The 17,568-nt window shown below is 44.5% G+C and overlaps 1 protein-coding gene across 29 annotated transcripts in view; it reads right to left on the bottom strand.

Moving 5' to 3' along the window:
* Nucleotides 1-17,568, bottom strand: part of LPP (LIM domain containing preferred translocation partner in lipoma) — a 456,239-nt gene that overhangs the window by 101,966 nt on the left and 336,705 nt on the right. For all 29 annotated transcript variants that reach the window (XM_075004755.1, XM_075004762.1, XM_075004750.1 and 26 more), the window contains one exon: nt 1,002-1,125. In XM_075004755.1, the coding sequence (XP_074860856.1) occupies nt 1,002-1,125 (124 nt within the window). The remainder of the gene's footprint in view (nt 1-1,001; nt 1,126-17,568) is intronic.

Genomic DNA, 17,568 nt, shown 5'->3' with positions numbered 1-17,568 from the left:
TATTTCAGCTTCACAAACATAAGTGCCGAGCAAAACTCAAGCTCCATTTCACACCACTGTGATCCCCTGACAGAGCTCTCAGCCAAACATAAGAGAAATTGAAGATCTGATAGTGGGAAATAGTGAGAATGATAGAATTTCTTGACTTCACCATATAATCCAAAGCTCACACTAACCTGTATTTTACAAAGATGCATGAGAGGGTACAATTAAATACCTTCACATAGCAAATCAGGGGCCCTGTCTCTGTCAGATAAGCAAGACGACATAGTGATAAGAAGCCAAAAATAAAACCCAGTATATTTCCACTGGGCCTGATTCTTACCTCATTCTAGATCTGTGCAAAACCAGCATCCCCTGATTGATACAAGTGGAACTGCTCTTCCTTTATACCTGCGGTGCTCAGAGCTCGCTGCACCACAGTTCCCTTCTGACAATAAAAATTAGTATATGACTCCAGCAGTATGGACTGTAGCCTGAGCCCTGCTACCCTAGAGCGGTAGGCCAAAATCCAAAGGCTTCAGCCTGAGGCAAGGGGCATGTAAACTGAGATTTTCCCCTCGCCCCCCATGCTGAAGGCCCAGGCAGTAGGACCAAGCCAGCCCAGGAAACCTTATTAAAATGGAGTCATCATGACCCACTCTGAGTCCCAACCAACTGTTTGAAAAGCACTGCTGAGACCCAATGCCCTCTGACACTTCACCAAGGCTGAATTTGTCCCAACAGTTATGGGTGTTGCAAGAATGGTGGTGTCAAAAAGAACAAGGCACTAAAACACTGAGTAACCTCTGGCAAGACTTTAAAGAGACAGCTAGCACCAGATGTATGTGGAAATTAGAGGGATGCCTATGAACAATTACACCATGTTCCCAAGCATCCCAAGTGAATCTGTCATTGTTAGTGCCACTGCATGATTACTGGGGGCTGTCTTTCCATCACCCAGTGTGGTAAATAGATCAAAAGCCACTGGGTAGGTATATTCAGCGTGACACGGCACTTACCAAAGTAGTCATCAGAGGGTGGATTCTCCATGTCATACAGCATCTTCTTGGTCAGATGTTCCAGCTCATCTTCTGGTCTGAACAAGGGAGCGTTTGATGCAGGGACAGATGCCGGGTACCCACTCTGAAAAAGGGAAGACACAAGCTGCTCGTGAAATTTCAAATCAGGATTCAAATGTTTGCCCAGCCCTGCGCATTCCTGATGTAAGACAGAAAGATAAAGCAGCTTAAATATATTAGTGGTTTGGCTTTCAAGCTCATATGCAGGTCTTATTTTATCTCTTCTGGGACCCAGTGGGTCTGGGCAAATAAATGTCCCGTTTAATGAAATGAAAATAGATGCCCCAAAACTCTTAACAAGTTCCATCAGAATGAGGTGAGTAGGTATTAGCAGAAGGGATGTACATACCCACTAATTAGACAGCCTAAGAGAACTCTGGATGGACTTCAAGTAAGACGAGGGAATTATGCTAAGGATAATTAAATAGAAACATTTCTTTATAATAAAAGTGCCAGAGGTTTTAGGGTTGTCTTCCCGGGGAAGTGGCAGGAGATCCACTGGCTTGAACGATTTAAAATTGTACCAGAGAAAATGCTATGGGAACAGTCTTGTGCTGATGAAAGGGATAGACTACAAGAGCTAGCCTCCAGGGCCTAAATGTTTTGTATGGCTTCCGCAGAGCCAAACCCTGATCACAGGAAATTTTGACATTCATATGAATGGCACCAGCATTTGGCTCACAAATTTCAGTACTAGAGATGCAAACATTTTAACGTGGTCTTAGAAGTAACACCTCTTGGCCCTTGTGTGTAAGCAGGTGTTCATCTGCAACGCTTTCTCCAGTTAGTTGTCTTAAGACAACAATAGAAATACAGAGACAACTTGAGCAACAGGGAAGTGCTTTAGTGCATCAATGTACCTGGGGAGGATCTCAGAAGCAGTTAAGTAGCATGTGCATAATTCAATACAAGGGTCATTACAGAATTTAAAAAATGCTGAGATAAGATTCTTCTGATGTGTACAAGTTTCATGAAAAACCTGTATTCAAGAATTAACTTGTTTATGGAACAAATTACAGTAGTTAAAATAAGGGCAACTTATTTGTTAATTGCTGCTTGCACCTAGGATGCCATTTCAGTTCCATACTTAGCATCATTACACTAGAGGCAAATTATCAGCACAGGCTATCCTACACACTTGCCTCTTCCTATATCTATATCTATATATCTATATCTATATCTATATCCTATATCTATATCTTCCTATAAACGTGGACGGAAAGGTTACGTTGCTGGAGAACAACATCTTGGTCACCCTGGTGACGAAAATTTAACTTGCAGAGACTGGAAATGTCATACAACTGACATGATGAATCTTGTGAACTGCTTGTTTTCAACAAAGTACAGTACCCTCATGGAACTGTCTAAACACACCAACTCTTTCTTGGAAAAGCAGGAAATTCAGAGGTTGTCATCAATCATATGGAGGAGTTCTCAGAATTGTGTTTGGTGATAACACTGCCATCATCCTCTTTCTACTGACATGTTATATTCCAAATCTGAGATAGATAAGAACTCAGAAAAGCGTCAATGCTCTTTTGTTTTCAAAACTGTTTTATGAGTGTTCTTCATCCTCAAACAAGGAGAAAGCCAAACTTACAAGTTTGATCTATGTGTTTTCAAATCAGGTGTATCAATTTTTTCACTACAAATATGTTCCATGCTTTAGTATCTCATGCCACCGCAACGGGGTTGAAAATCTTTCCAGTAAGTAGTCTATTCTGCTTCAAGTTGCAACCAGGAGTTCCGAAACTTAGTTGTGTAACATGAATAAATCAATTCCTATTGGCAGACTGTTAAACAGACAAGAAATCACTAAGCAGTATATGTTCTGTCATCAGCTTCACTTTCTCCCATGTTGTGAAAATGTGGGCAGGTCATCCAGGACTTGCCCTGCTCCTTCCCAGGTGCCCAATAAAGGTCACTGCCTAAATTGGATATTTTCTTTTGTTAAGCAAGTGAGATATCACTGGAATAAAAGTTTGAAACCATCTTCTCAAACATTACTAATGGATGAAGCAAGTTGATCTTCCTGGTGTATATCATGATAGCCGTCCTGTTCCATATCAAGTCACCCTTCCCCAGCAAAAAATGGATTTCTCACTATATAGACAATGAGATAATTTGACTCAGGTTTTCCTTTTAATTAAAAAAGAAAGTCCAACCATAACCCAAGCCTTGGAAACTGATTTTTTAAAAAGTTTTTAACAACAAAAACAACCAACAAAATTTGTTTCCTGGTGTTATGATGAACCTCCCACATATCCAGCTAAAACTGCTAACCTGAACAAAAAAAATGTTCCTTATTTTGGAGAGAATAAAATACTCAGTCTAGTCAAGAATGCCCCTGTTATATCTCCCTTTAATAGTGCTATCCCATTTTTTCCTGAGAAGTCTGGCTTTGATCCTTCACCCTTGCTGAGAGTGTCTTCCAGTGAACATGTTTTGAAATAGTGTCTCAGCTCCACAGAGTTCCACCTGTTTCAAGCTGAGACCTTTTCAGGATGTTTTATTTAAAAAAACTGGGCCTTTGCTTTTTTCTTTTTAACTCCTCTATTATAAATGATGATTGTGAATTCTCAGCCCCGAGTAGAAAGGGCGTCAGTGAAGCTTGCAATGTTGCTCAGAATTTTAGTCAGTCCTTGAAGGTAAAGACTTCTTACCAAACAGACAAAAAATTAAGAGTTTTGAAGAGCATGTCTCAACATCTCTTCCCTTCCAGGGTACAGTCAGGGTAAACCCCTCACGCTATGTTTTCACTACGTGGAAGATCGATCTGGTCAGGGTTGATCTTCCAGGGATCGATTTTGTGCGCCTAGTGGGGACTTGCATAATCAAACTATCTGAGGTAGACAGTTGACCCCTGTACTCCGCAGTATTACAAGGAGTAAGCCAAGTCAACTGCAAAAACTACTCTCCCATGGACTTCCCCTTGCGAGGGTGGTGAGGTATGTCGACTGTGGACTGTGATAGCTAGAATTGCGTATCTACAATCAACTTTAATGTCTAGGGTAGTCCTGGCCTTAGCGGCTCAAGCTTCCCTCTCCTGGGCATCAAAGAGACTTCAAGTGCAAACCAGTCCTGAATTCCTAATGCAAAAAACACACGGGGAAGTCAGGGAGTAAACCAACAAACAAAAGCCTTCTCTGTCCGTCCTGAAGCAGTAAAGCCAGGTAGTGGCCCATGCACGTACATTTCATTTCCCTTTACAGGTCATCTTCGGTGCTCCCTGCAAGCTGTGTCCGCAGGAGATTCAAATGTTCCCCGGCTGATTAGCAAAGAGCCCACAGGGTGCTTCTGGGGTGGTGCACATCTACACATGCCTTGGTGCACAGAAAAAATGTATTCTGCACATGGACGGAAAAAAATTAGAGGGCACATTGGTCACCTTTAATTCAAATGATGAAGGATTCCTGCTAAGACCTTCACCCTGATAAGTACACTTCACCTCTGACGATACTGACAGAAGGCAACTGAAAGGGAGGCCCCTGGCCGTCCATTCACAAAAGCAAAAATCCTCTAAGATTCCAATGTGGCCACTCTTAGGGCATGTGTTCGTTGACTGTGCGCTGTGACAAGGATTCAGGGTTCCCAGGCACCTTGCCTTTCTTTATGGCTGATTGGGCAGGATGTCCCAATTCTTTTCCTGCTGTAACATGGGAGTGTGGGGTGGCAACAGCAGAGTTTACCATTGTGCAGGGGTGAGTGTTATCCTGGAGTCAAAGGGCCAGTATTAGTTCCATTTTAGGGGTTTTGGGGGGGATTAACTGGGGGATAAGCCTTGCACTCACCACCCTAAATAACACATGCCAAAGATAATCACATGACTAAGAATTTTGGGATTGGCACTTGACCCAGATGCCTACGGCCAATATTTTAATTACTTATTTGAAGTTTGGTAGAAATAATAAACAACATACACTGTAAAAGGCTGATAAATAAAATAATTAGAGCTGCTAAATTTAAAGCATTTAATCTGGATAAAACTTCTTCCCTCCCCCAACTCCAGCATTTCCTCTCTTCTCTAAGAGCAGATCATGAATTTCGCTTGTGCATATATCTGAATACAAAGACCACAGCCAAGGATGTATTAGTCCTAGAAATCAAGCAGCCAACCAAACCTCTTAATGTATTATTCCATCAACTGCGGGTTCTTGTTTCTGTGCTGAAAAGAAGAACGGCCTCACAACAGTTCTGATTTTTAGTTATTTCCCTTGGGCTTTTTTATGCAAGAGAAAATGGCGCACCCTCTCTGAGACGCTGATGGCTTCCTTTTAAATACACTTCTTATTAAAGATGCCTAAAAGCCGCACTCACAATCAGGGCTCCGTTGCACTGGGCACTGTAGACACTGATTAAGGAACAGCTGCTAGGCCGAAGGCTTTACAGTGTCAGCAGACAAGACAGTGAAAGCATCAGTAACGTCCTTTGTTTTACAGGTGGGGAACTGAGGCTAAGGCTTGGTCTACACTAGGGAATTAAGTCAATTGCAAACACACAATTCCTGCTCTGGCAATTACATAGCTAGAATCAACTTATCTGCAATCGACTTACTTGGCCGTCTACACGGAAGGAGGTTGACAGGAGAAACTCTCCCACTGAACTCCCTTACTCATCGTGATATTGACTGCCGACTCCAGATAGTTCGATTTCGTGCATCTCTACCAAGTGCATGAAAGCGATCTCGGACCACGTTAATCTTCTCAGTCGTGTTGACATACCCTAAGAGACTCAATGACGTGACCAGGGAGCCTGCAGCGATGTGGGAACTAAACCCAAACCTTGTCTGTGTACCACCGATCCTGACATTAAAGTGCTGCAATCTAACTGTCTGGTGTTGACACACTTGGTACGAACTACAAGGTATCTGGTTTGCATTAACACCGTTCTGCTTGAGAAAGGACTGTGCGAATGCAATTCACACCCCCATAGTCTGCGCTGTGACACAGTGTAGACAAGTTCCAGGCCTCCACCCAAACCAATCCTTCCCCTTTCTTGCCCTGATAGTCAGCCCTCTGTCTTCTTACCAGCTCGCAGCCCAGGTGCTGGGACCCCGTGCTAAGGATTTCCGCAGGCGACCTTCTGGCTGAAGGAGATCCTCATGTCCCTCGGCACACCAAATGGTCATCAGATGCACACAACATGCCCCCATCGCCAATCACTGCCCTGAAAGTCCTCACTGTGGGCCAGCTGCTGGCAGCTGTTTGAAGCTAGCTCTGACGGACTCAGTGGGCAGTGTGGGAAGCTCCAGAGGCTCTGCTACACAGGAGGTCAGACTAGATGTCCCTTCCGGCCTTAGAATCTATGAGAGCCTCTACTCCCAGCATTTGCTCCCCCATCCCTTCCCCCAATCAGCTCCTCTGAGGACGAGGTCCTTCACATTTAAATAAACAGGGGCAGAGCTTGCACCCAAAAGGAACATACTGAACTGGACCAGTTTGTCCATGTTTGTCAGAGGCAGAAACTCTACACGCTGCCTTTTGCCTGCAATAAGCAGGGAGGTTTGGAAAAGCTGCTGTGATACTCCGTCCAAACAATAACTTGTGAAATCAGCCAGCTGCAGTCCTCTGACAGCGTGCAGTGACAAATGCTGACGATCATGCTCAGTGGCATTGTTTGCTCATATTTGGACTGCCCAAAGTTCAAGAAGAGCTAAGCAGTTCCTGCATTATACTGCCTGGTGCAGGGGCACAGTGGAGACCATGTTTCACGCCTACAGCCGAGGCGGGTCCATTTCGTGGGAAAGGGGAAAAAGAAATGCATGTGCATCCCACAGTCTCATCTGAAGGGCTTGATCCAGAAGAACAATCTTCTTCCTCTTGCCTTGATGGGTCAGAAGTGAAAAATACAAGTTTGCTGTCCCTGTAGAATTGCAGTGCAGGACTCCGCAGCTTCATTCATTTCACCCACCCCAGTCATAATGAAAATTAGGAAACTGCGCAACAGAAAGGGAAATGAGCCTTTTGTGGCGATTCCACATGCTACTGCCAGAGCTGCCCAGGACACTCCTTGTGTGCCCGTGGTATAGGCCTCTGTTCTACCCTTGCTGCTTCTGGAAAAGGACCAAGTGGCCCCTACAAGTAGCCCAGTGAGAACTGCGATGTTCCCACAGTGCTATGCATTCATGCACATGAGTACATGTATTCAGTTAACTCAACATCACAGCAAATGCCAGAATTCCAAGGGTTAAATTTCACCCGGTTTCTCACTTTGCAGTACAAAATGTCTATCCTACCAACCAAAGGAAGTGAGTTAACACCTGTGCCACCCTCAGTGTGCTGCAACAACATTGGGCTCACCTTCTCATTATAGTTCAGTTCCTAAAAAGCCGGGTCAAGAGGAGCAACTGCATGGAATCATTATGCAGTTCTTTGGTACAAGTCATTTCAACATAGTTAACTTCAGCTTTTCTTTCGCATTCCAGACCTCAGTGAGAAGCATCTGTCTTTGATTTACTGACTACACCAGTCAAAAGGTTCTTTAGATTTTCATTATCCAACCCCCCACCCGCCCCAAAAAAAGCATGCAAAATCAGCAGACATCCAAAATTATGCAGTAATGAATACTCCATCATTCAGGGCACACTGTACATGTTCATTTTTCCTGTTCCTTTGCAAATGATGTATAAGAGGTTCCTTCTCTCTGGGAGAAAATAACTTCAATTACGTGTTCTCAGCTAAAGAAACATGGAAATTATCTTCTTTTCAAAAGGTAGAATTAGCCCAATTTGGAACTGAAAGGCTGCCAGAAACATCTCTTGCTGGTATTTACTTTCCCTTTCATTTTTTCCTTCTTGTTCAGCTGCACAAAGTGTTCAGCTCCCTTCTGCTCCCCACAAATACACACAAGTTTCTGACCTCAGATATTATCGCAACTTAGGTCAACTGTTGGCCACATTATTAAGGCCTTTTTATGTAGTGGTATGTGCAATGGGAACACTCCTAACAGCTGGGTGGCATACTGCAGTCCTTTCCTCACCCCGTTGTCCTTTGTAGGCCACCAGCCGACACTGGTGGTCTTTCTTGGCCTTCACAAAGTCCAAGTGGATCCCTTTCAGAGTAGCAGAGAGACAAGTAAACCACCAGGCCTGTTGTGCTCACTAGTGTCTTTAGCCCTGACTCTGCACCCTTGCAACTCTAAATAAACCCTGGTCCTTTCTTGGGCATTATGCCACTGTGGCTAGTAGTGGAAGTCAGGTGCTTCTACAACTTTCCAAACAAAGACCCTATGAACAGCAGCTACACTGCTTGTTTTCAGTTAGCTACTGCTTCTTTCCTGGGCCACCTAGGCATTTTTAGCTTCACCTTTATCTCAGGATCAAGATTCTTATGTCCTCTCTCAAGAAATTTGACGCTTTGGGACCTCCCCCGTCCTCGCTTCACCTGTTTTCACTCCTGGTTTATCATCTGTTGAAATGTTGCAACTGCACAAGACCAGGAAGATTCTTCTAAGAGCACCTGTCTAGGGGCTCTAGGATGTAAGAACTGGCTGCATACTTGACACACAAATAATTCAAGTGAGGAGTCTTTGGAAACTATCTGGATAAAGAACGGGTTGAAACAGGAACACTGAATGTAGCCAGTGGTTTGCCCAATCCACTAGTTCTCTCGAGCAGTAATGGAGAAACTTACCCACAGAACAAATGTCCTCCTACCCTGTAATAGTTACATATTGGCTCGTGAAGAAGGAAAGGTATATCCAGGACAAAATCTATGAGGCTTTTTAATGCTTACTATTAGAATTCTTGATATCGATATATAGTTCCAGCCTGCTTCCCAATCCTGCTAAGTTCTTGGCTTTAATGATTTCTTGTGTCAAGGAGTTCCACAGTCTACAATGAGGCTAATTGTCTATTGTATGAAATTCGCATTTCCTTTTATTACTTATAAATGTGCTGCCTTAGAGTTTTATCAGCTGTGCCCTCATTCATGTGCTATGATCTTAGGTCATGGCTTGGTGGTGAGGGCATTCCAACAAAGATTTTCAGAAATCTGAGACAAAGTCAAGCTCCCCAAGAAGTGATCTCAGATCAGTGATGTACTATTGGGAACTCACAGCTTTTGAAAATCAGGTCACTTACTTAGTTGTCTAAATACGGACCAAAGAGCCCTAGATATACTCAGAGTTTAGCAAATAACCTTGCACCCTTTCCCCCATGTTTAGGAATCAATGGACCTTTTCCTATTACATTCAAAGGGAAAAAGTGGTTGGTACCTTATCTTCTCTCCCAAATAGGGTCAGTAATATTGCATGATTATAGGGGTGTTAATTAATCAATGCCTGTATAGCACTCTTGAGATCCTACAGCAAAGTGTTAAATTAATCTTCAAAATGGTAATAAATGAGCCTGACTATTTCACCCTTGAACTTTGGGTGTTCTCTTCCATACAAACAGACTAAATAAATTGTTCTCTCTAATTCTCATTGTTCATGCTGATGTTTTACATCAGGAAGAGCCCAATTGTTTTTGCTGCACAATATAAACCCTGAATAATATTTATACTTAGTACTTGTTCTGTGCACTGAATATGACTGTGCTAATGATCGATTCCACTTTCATAGAGAAACAAGTGGGTGAGGTCATATTTTTTATGGGACCAACTTCTGTCGCTGAGAGAAACAGGTTTTAAGATTACACAGAGCTCTTGTGCAGGTCCACTTTCAGATGGAGTTACCGTTTCTGCTGGATTATAGAGGTTTATGACATTCATCGATAAGAGGATATTAACTATGCTTTTTAGATGTCCCACATAAAACCAAATACCAAGAACCAGAAACTTACTGCAACAGTAATGTTGCCTTAGTTTCTCAGGAATTACAGCCAATTTAACCTGCACACCAACAAGACTCTATAAATGCCACACTTTTCTTTTCACACGCTGTTCACTTACTTTTCGAACTACAGGTCTAAAAAAACAGAACAGCTGCCATGTAGCACTTTAAAGACTAACAAAAATAATTTATTAATAAATAAATAACAAATAACTTTTATTACTAAATAAATAATACATTATTTTGTTAGTCTTTAAAGTACGGTTTTGTTTTGTTACAACACAGACTAACACAGCTACCTCTCGGTTGCTAAGGGCTCAGAAGTTACACTTCCAGATGTAGCATTAAAACATGATAAAATCATGAAGCTTAGCTTAACACTTTTCATTTAAAAAGTTCTCACAGCACTTTTCCAAGGCACTATTCTACAACTTGGACAGATAGGCAAAGTGACATCCCAAGAGAGGAAATGACGTGCCCAGCATCAATCAGTAGGTGCACTGGCAGAACAAGGAATAGAACCTAAGCTGGTCTCTTTGCAACGCAGTTCAGATCACTGACCACTGTACTACACTGAAATTAGTGTTGCACTATGAGTCTCACCATGGTACCGGGGTCGGGGGCCTGCGAGAGTTGGGTGTTAATAAAATAAATGCCATCTGTGTCGTGGTTCAGGTTCATCGCCTGTTTAAAAAACAGCCTCTTCCAGCTGCAATGCCTTATCAGGTAACGAAAACAGAAGTGAGGGTGCATAGTTTACACTTTAAAAGAAAAATAAATTTAATCATTTTAGTGTCAATGAAAGCATCTAATTTTGCTTGTGAAACTTGTGTTCATAGCGTATTCGCAGTTTAATATAGCCTGCTTGCCAGATGCCTGAACAGGTTAGAAAAGAGATTTAAAAAGATGCAAATCAGGTTTCTGTTTTAATACTCAAAGCAACTTCAAATCACATCACTTTCCATCAACAAGACATGTTTCAGTCTCCTTCTCTTCACGTGAAAACTAACAGCAAACAAATGGTTAACCAAATGCCTTTAACCCATTAGAAGTAGTCTCAGTTTTAGTCAGCAAAGTCATGGGCCATTACCTCTCCCAAGGTACTAATGACTTAAATGAGGACTACATGCTTTGCTTAGCATTTACCAAAAAATCATTACAGTAAAAGTTTTGTGCATGTTTCTCTCTTCATGGGGGCCCAGGCTAGACCCAGAAGTCTTACTTAACCAACCTGTGCTCCTGCTGTGTTACAGGGAGGCAGTAATACTTTAAAGAGGGGGAGCAAGTTTTAACATGCTAATGTTTGCAATGTGGTCTGAGATCCTCAGATGAAAAGTTCTATGATAACTGCAAAGTATTATGATTAATCTTCCTTTATTGTGTTCTGCTGTGTCTCTCCCCTTCCCTTGTTTAGCTAGGTAATGTCTATTTACATCAGATGATCCTCAGGGTAGGGGCCTGTCTCCCTATGTGCCCTGAAAACGCCTAGAACACTGTGTACACTATATAAATACTAATGATAAATAGCAACTACACCGACTAGAAAAACAGGTGTGGCAAAAGGAAGGCACATTCCTGCTGGGATCATCTAGTCAGAGACAGATAGGCTGAACTGGAACTAAAAAGGGAAATCCTAAGCTTTGTTCAATTTTTTCTATCTGAGCCCCCAAATCTTCCGCTGAGATTTTTTTCCCCATGTAGATTTGTACAATCTCGTGTTTCCTGAATCAGATCCTGTACTGTTCTTCTACTCATCTCCATAGTCATAACTCCCCCTCCTCACTTTAACGAAATATCTGGAACAAGTGTCTTTGCAAAGCAGGTTGGGAGCTTTAAATGAGCAGTGTGGTTTTAGTGCTAAATATTATCCTCTGACCTTTCAAAGGTCACATGTGAGTAAGTGAATGGAAAGGAGGCAGTATCTTAATGGTGCAAGGACATAGGGATGACAGCACAGAAAGGGAGCAGAGGTGGCCAGCTGAAGGAAGACCTCAGTGTTGGAGACTGATTAAAGCAGAGGATGTGGCAGTCAGAGAACCCTTGGTAGGCAGATGCCATAGTGGGAAGGTGGAGTGTAGACAGGGAGTGGAGGAAGCACCCAATGGCTTCAGAAGGGCTGGCAGTGCTGGAATAACAGAGTGGCATGTTAACAGAAAGCCTAGGCTAAATGCACCACATAGAGCCAGGCACTAAAAGCAGGGCTGGGCAGCAGCCATTGGAGATCAGGAGCTGGCAGCCTTACCCTGTATTGCTGAGAGGTGCCCCCCAAGAGCACCTTAAGACATAACACCCCCTGGGCTAGACTAACCCAGCATTAACCTTAGCACAGCCAGCGAAGAACACCGGATGGTGCAAAACCATCTCAGAACACCCCAACCTTCCCTCTTCTGCATATCAGAGGCAGATCCACCCCCATCACAGCCCAGCACAGCTTCAGTCCCATGTAATCCCCATGGAGGGGTTGCAACAGTGTCTGACTCTTAGACAGCTCTGTTCATCACATGCAGCTGATGCAGGGCACAAGACTGCTGCTGTGCCCTGCACACGGGTCAGTTTCAGCCCAGGGACACTTCCATTCAGGCAGATATCCCGGCCCCAAGGGGTCACAGCTTTCCAGCCAGAAAGCGTGCTCCTGTTCAGAATAGGGAGTCTCACCGTTTGTATTACAGTAGCACCCAAACGTTCCTATTTAGAATGTGGAGTCTTAAGATTGGTACCGTGGTAGCCCCAAGCAAGATCAAAGCTCTACTGTGATGAAGACACAGGGTGGGACAGGAAAACAAAGGCACAGAGAGGATGGCAGAGCCAGGACCAACATGCAGGTCTCCCAAGTGACAATCCACTGGACTATGCTGTGATTGAGTTGGGGCTGGTTCTTCTTTGAGCAGCGGTGAAGACTGGATGACCTCCTGAGGTCGCTTCCAAGTCTAATCTATGATTTCTACCCTTTCCTTCTCCCAAACAGTTCCTTATCTGCTACTAGAAAAGCCCTGGGGTCTTGCACAGCAAAACATGTAATGAAGTCAAGGAAGAAAGCTGGACTTTTCCTTATGGGACATAGCAACATTACATCCCAGCACATGCCTCATGGTGGCATCCATCGCACCGATATGCAGAGTAACCGCAGATCTAATGATCTGCCCCATTCAGGGCTTCAGCATTGCTCAAAACCCACGTTTCAAACCAGATTTGAGGGCTGCATTATTGTACAAGTCTGGGATTGACTTCAACGAGGTCAGGAAGAGCTTCATGACTCAATACATAAGAGGGGCTTTGGAGAGTTAGCAAAAGTGACAGCTCAACAATATCCAGGTTGAATTGTCAAGATTTTCCCCAATGAACAAAGATGCATTGGAGAAGGCTGCCCACAAACCTGATTAACTTATCTCGCTTTTTGCTCAAGCAATACTTCAGGTGGAATGCAACAAACTGAAGGAGGCTGCAGCATATGCAATTACAGCTGATGATTCAGGCCAAGTCATCTGCAAAGCTTCACAGCATTAAAAAGATTACTGTGGCCACAAAGAGCTTTTAAGTTTGCTCAACAGCAACAACAAAAGTCCTTGTGTCTCATGACCAAACAACTTCCCAAGAGCCTGGGACAAAAAATGTGAGAAAAAAGAAATCTTTAAAAATGATAGGTCAGCCCCTCAGCCAGCATCAATCAGCAGTGATGAGTCTGGCTAAGTCTACGCTAGAGCAAAGATCAACCCACTCAGGGATGATCTTCCAGAGTTTGACTTACTGTATCTGGTAGAGACGTGCAAAATCAACCTCTTAGGGGTCCCAGTCAACCTCTGCACTGCCGTCAACCTTGGTAAGGCCAAGTAAGCCAAGCACAGATATGTCAGTTCTAGCTACACAATTGCCATAGCTAGAACTGCGCATCTGCAGTTGACTTACTTTGCCTAGTGTAGAGGCAGGCAAAGTGACTATTGTACTGGCATAGGCGAAGCCAGTTGAAAACACACAGGATTAAGCCAGTTGTGTTTGTGAAAGCAAAGCCACCAAACTAAATGGAGCTCACACCTACATTCAGTTTCAACAGGGAGGTGCAGCTCATGTGGCATACAGACAATGGGCTGCACGGCTCAGGACTGAGCATCTCACAGAGAGACCTCTTGCCTGCAGGCTGCATCTCTGCCCTGACGAGTAGGATGGCTGAAATCTGCTTCATTTAGCACAGCTGGGCAATAATTTTTGATGGAGGGGCCGATATTAAAGGAGAAGGAGGTACAGAGTCTAGGATGAAGGTTGCGTACAGAAGGGAGCTCAGGGTGGGGTGTATGGGGGTTCAGTGTCTGAGAGGGGATTGTGATCTGGAGGAGAGGCATAGGAGGGGTGAAGGATCTGGGAAGGGGTGTGGGTGCAGAAGCGGTGGTGCAGTGTTCGGGTTACATGGGGAAGTGGGGCAGAAGGATGGGGGAGAAGGAGGGAGTGGGATGCCAGATGAGACTCCTGGTGGCCAGAGCCAGTGGCTTGGTGGGCTGCATCCGTCCTGCAGGCCATTTTTGGCCCAGCTCTTACTTACATGCAACTCTAGGGCAGAGTGTATTCAAATTCCTTGCTTCATCTCCCCCTAGGATCCTTTTACTCCCTCCAGAACCCATGTGCTCAGACCAAGCCATCTTTCCAGATACCTGTTCACAGACACAGCTGGGTGTCTTCTTTCTGCAACCCTGTTGCCTGAAACTTCTTTTTGGAGGGTACAGGTACACAGAACAGAAAGGGATTCCCTAGGCCCACGAGTCCAGACCCTGGTACAAAGGCAGCCCTGTTGTACAAACCCATCAAAACTTACCAAGTTCCATTTTAAAGCCAGTTAGGTCACTTGTCCCCATTGTTATTATTGAAAGGCTGTTCCAGATGCTCCCTCCTCTGATGACTAGAAACCTTCTCATTTCCAGCCTGAATTTATTCATCACCAGACTCTTCCCTCTGGGTTCTTGTTCTGCCAATGTCTTTAAGCTTCCTTAGCTCTTTCTCTTCTCTGGTGTTTACCTCCCAGAAGGAGGAACCAACAAGCAATCAGATCCCACCTCCACCTTTATTTTGGTAGGCTAAAAAACCCCAGTCTCCTTATGTGACCTCTTACTTTCCCTGATCATCACTGTAGCTCGTCTCTGTGCCTGGGAACGGACTGAATTTGGACTCACATTAGCTGTACTTCCTCCTCCTCCAGCTCCCATGAACACCCTATGTTCAAAGTGAGTCATGATGCTCAGAACCGTACGTAAAACACTTGGGAGCATCAAGACACCTCGACTAGCTGTTTGTGAGACTATGTAATCAATGCGCTCTCAATTTTTTTCATCCATGTGTGGACTAAGTGTTGTCAGGTTCACTGAGGCACGTGTGGATGTGCACCACCAGTAAAAACACAGGCTGCCGGCTGTCGGTGGCTGTGGATGATCAGTCAATCAGCTGGGCGGCATTTAAACCTCTCCTGGGTGGGGGCCAAGCACTCAGCTTACAGGTATGTGTAAGCTGTTGCCCTTATTCCCGTCCTCCTCCACCCTGCCTGCTGCTCTACATGGCTCTGGGTAGAGGATTGTGGCCACACCTGTGGATTTCAGTGTCGTGTACATCCGCAGCACAACCTGAAAAATAATAATGCACTTGTAGGTTTCAAAGCACTTGAAACTGCAGCCATTCATTTCAGCCTTAATGATACCTGAAGAGCTGGCCACACAATATTCACCACAGCTGGGGCAAGCCAGTTAAAATGGGCAAACACCACCTTAACCAGAAGCGGGTTTAACTCAGGTTTCAATCCCTTTGCAGGGAAACACAGAGCAGGGACCAGCATGAAGTTATTTGATGGTTTCATTCCGGTTTCTGTCTCACAGAAACTTGGCAGGGCAGAGCTGCAGGTGTGCTGAGAACTCTGTCCATTGTGCTGACCAGCATGGTCACATTCCTTGTATGCCTGTTGTGTACTGTCTGCATTTGTCTGTTCTCTCTTCCTGGTACTCAGACTGCAAGCTCTATGAGCAGGGACTGCTTTTTGGTCCTGTGATTTTACAGTGCCATGGAGTTGTGCTTCACGCTGAAAGGTCCAATGTGCTATGGTTAATACAAATAAATAACAGAAACGATGAGCTGAAGTGAGGGCACTGCTTTCAGCACAGAAGCAAAGGACTGAGTGGCTAAGGAGACTGTCCTTTCCTTATCACCACCTAAGTTTAATTTCTTCAGCTCAGGTTTCAGGCTCTTTGACTGCATGTTGTGGGGAAGCTTGAATGGACAAATGCCTGTGCCACTATGGCCTTCTGGAGAAAGAGGGGTTTCTTTTTAAACCTCCAGCATTACCTCTCTGCCACCAGCCCTGAATTCATTTAAAACACCCCTTAAACCCGACAGCTGCTGCAGTGAGTCTGCACAGGCAGAGAGCTAGCTGACGATACTGCTTGAGAAATCAGCTTAGCTGCAGCTGTTGAGATGGCAAACATGCTTGATCAATCTGTTGTGCAACGCTGAGAGAGCGCTTCTGGGAGGCAGGGGGGAGAAAGGAGACCCACTTGGTACCAATCTCTGCACTGCTGCCTGACGGGAAAACAGAATGGCAGGGGACGATCTAGTCTATTACTCTTGATGGCAGCAAGCCACAGAGTGGTGTTTACCCCGCAGTACCAGACCTCACCTGAGCAGGAACAGGAAGTCATTTCCCCATTTCGCACTGAGAACTGCTCTCATCTGTGCAAGTGAGCAATCCAAAGTGCTTATGCCTGTGGCAGCACTGCTCTCACACAGTCAGGTTTTAAACCCAAAATAGCACAGGCAGGCCACTGAGAGGCTAGAACTCAAATGAAGCTGCTCTGATAGCAAGGAGAGATGCTAAATGCATGTCTCCGGTGCTGTGGGTTGCTTTGGAAACACACTGAAGCCACAACACAGGCAAATTTCTCCTCCTTTCCCTGCCTCTCTTCCCCTCTTCACATCTTGGTCTTTTGCCAGGTCAGCTTCGCTGCTGTGAGTGCGCACCTCTTCCCTTCTGAGTGGCAAAAAGCAAATCCACCTGCAGCAGTGGGACACAATTGGCAGCATCTGTTCCCAGGGAAAGAGATCTTTTTTCTAGCCTTGGATTTGCAAAGGTCGCTACTGACAGACTGAGAAACATAGCTTGAAAAGTATCTCTTATTGCTATGCTATTTTCCAACATAGCTACACCTGGAGTGGGACACATTCTCAGCTGCAGCAAACTGGTGCTGCTGGATTGACATCAAGGGAGCTATGCCAAATTGAACTTAAAAGGATCTGGGCCAATGAGTCTGTGCACTTTGAACTCTACCATGTGTTCCCTCGTCCTTGTCATCAATTTCCTGTCCTATAGGAAACTCTGATTGGTCGCTCTGGTGGCCATGAACACCAGAGAGTGTTGCCATTTTCAGGTGTGTTGGGATTTGTCAGTGGACCAGATGAACATCTTAGGAAAGGATTGCCAGACAGAGGTGGAAAAAGTACCCAAAAAGTTAATTGAGTAAAAGTGCAGCTGCTTTCACTCCTGGATACTTGAGCACAATCCAGATGTGGGGTGTGTGTGTGTGTGTGTGTGTGTGTGTGTGTGTGTGTGCACACGTGTGCTTTTACACAAGTAGTTTTCCAGATAGACACTGGTGACTTGTACTTACATTCCCCCCAAAGCAGCTGTATTTTTGCTCAAGTAACTTTTTGGGTACTTTTCCCACCTCTGTTGCCAGAGAAACCACAAAAAGACAAGTGAGAAGTTCTGGGT

The sequence above is a fragment of the Carettochelys insculpta genome, chromosome 10, assembly GCF_033958435.1.
Source record: "Carettochelys insculpta isolate YL-2023 chromosome 10, ASM3395843v1, whole genome shotgun sequence".
NCBI lineage: Eukaryota > Metazoa > Chordata > Testudines > Carettochelyidae > Carettochelys > Carettochelys insculpta.
The sequence above is the reverse complement of the archived record's forward strand: the minus strand, read 5'-3'. Positions and strand labels throughout refer to the sequence as shown.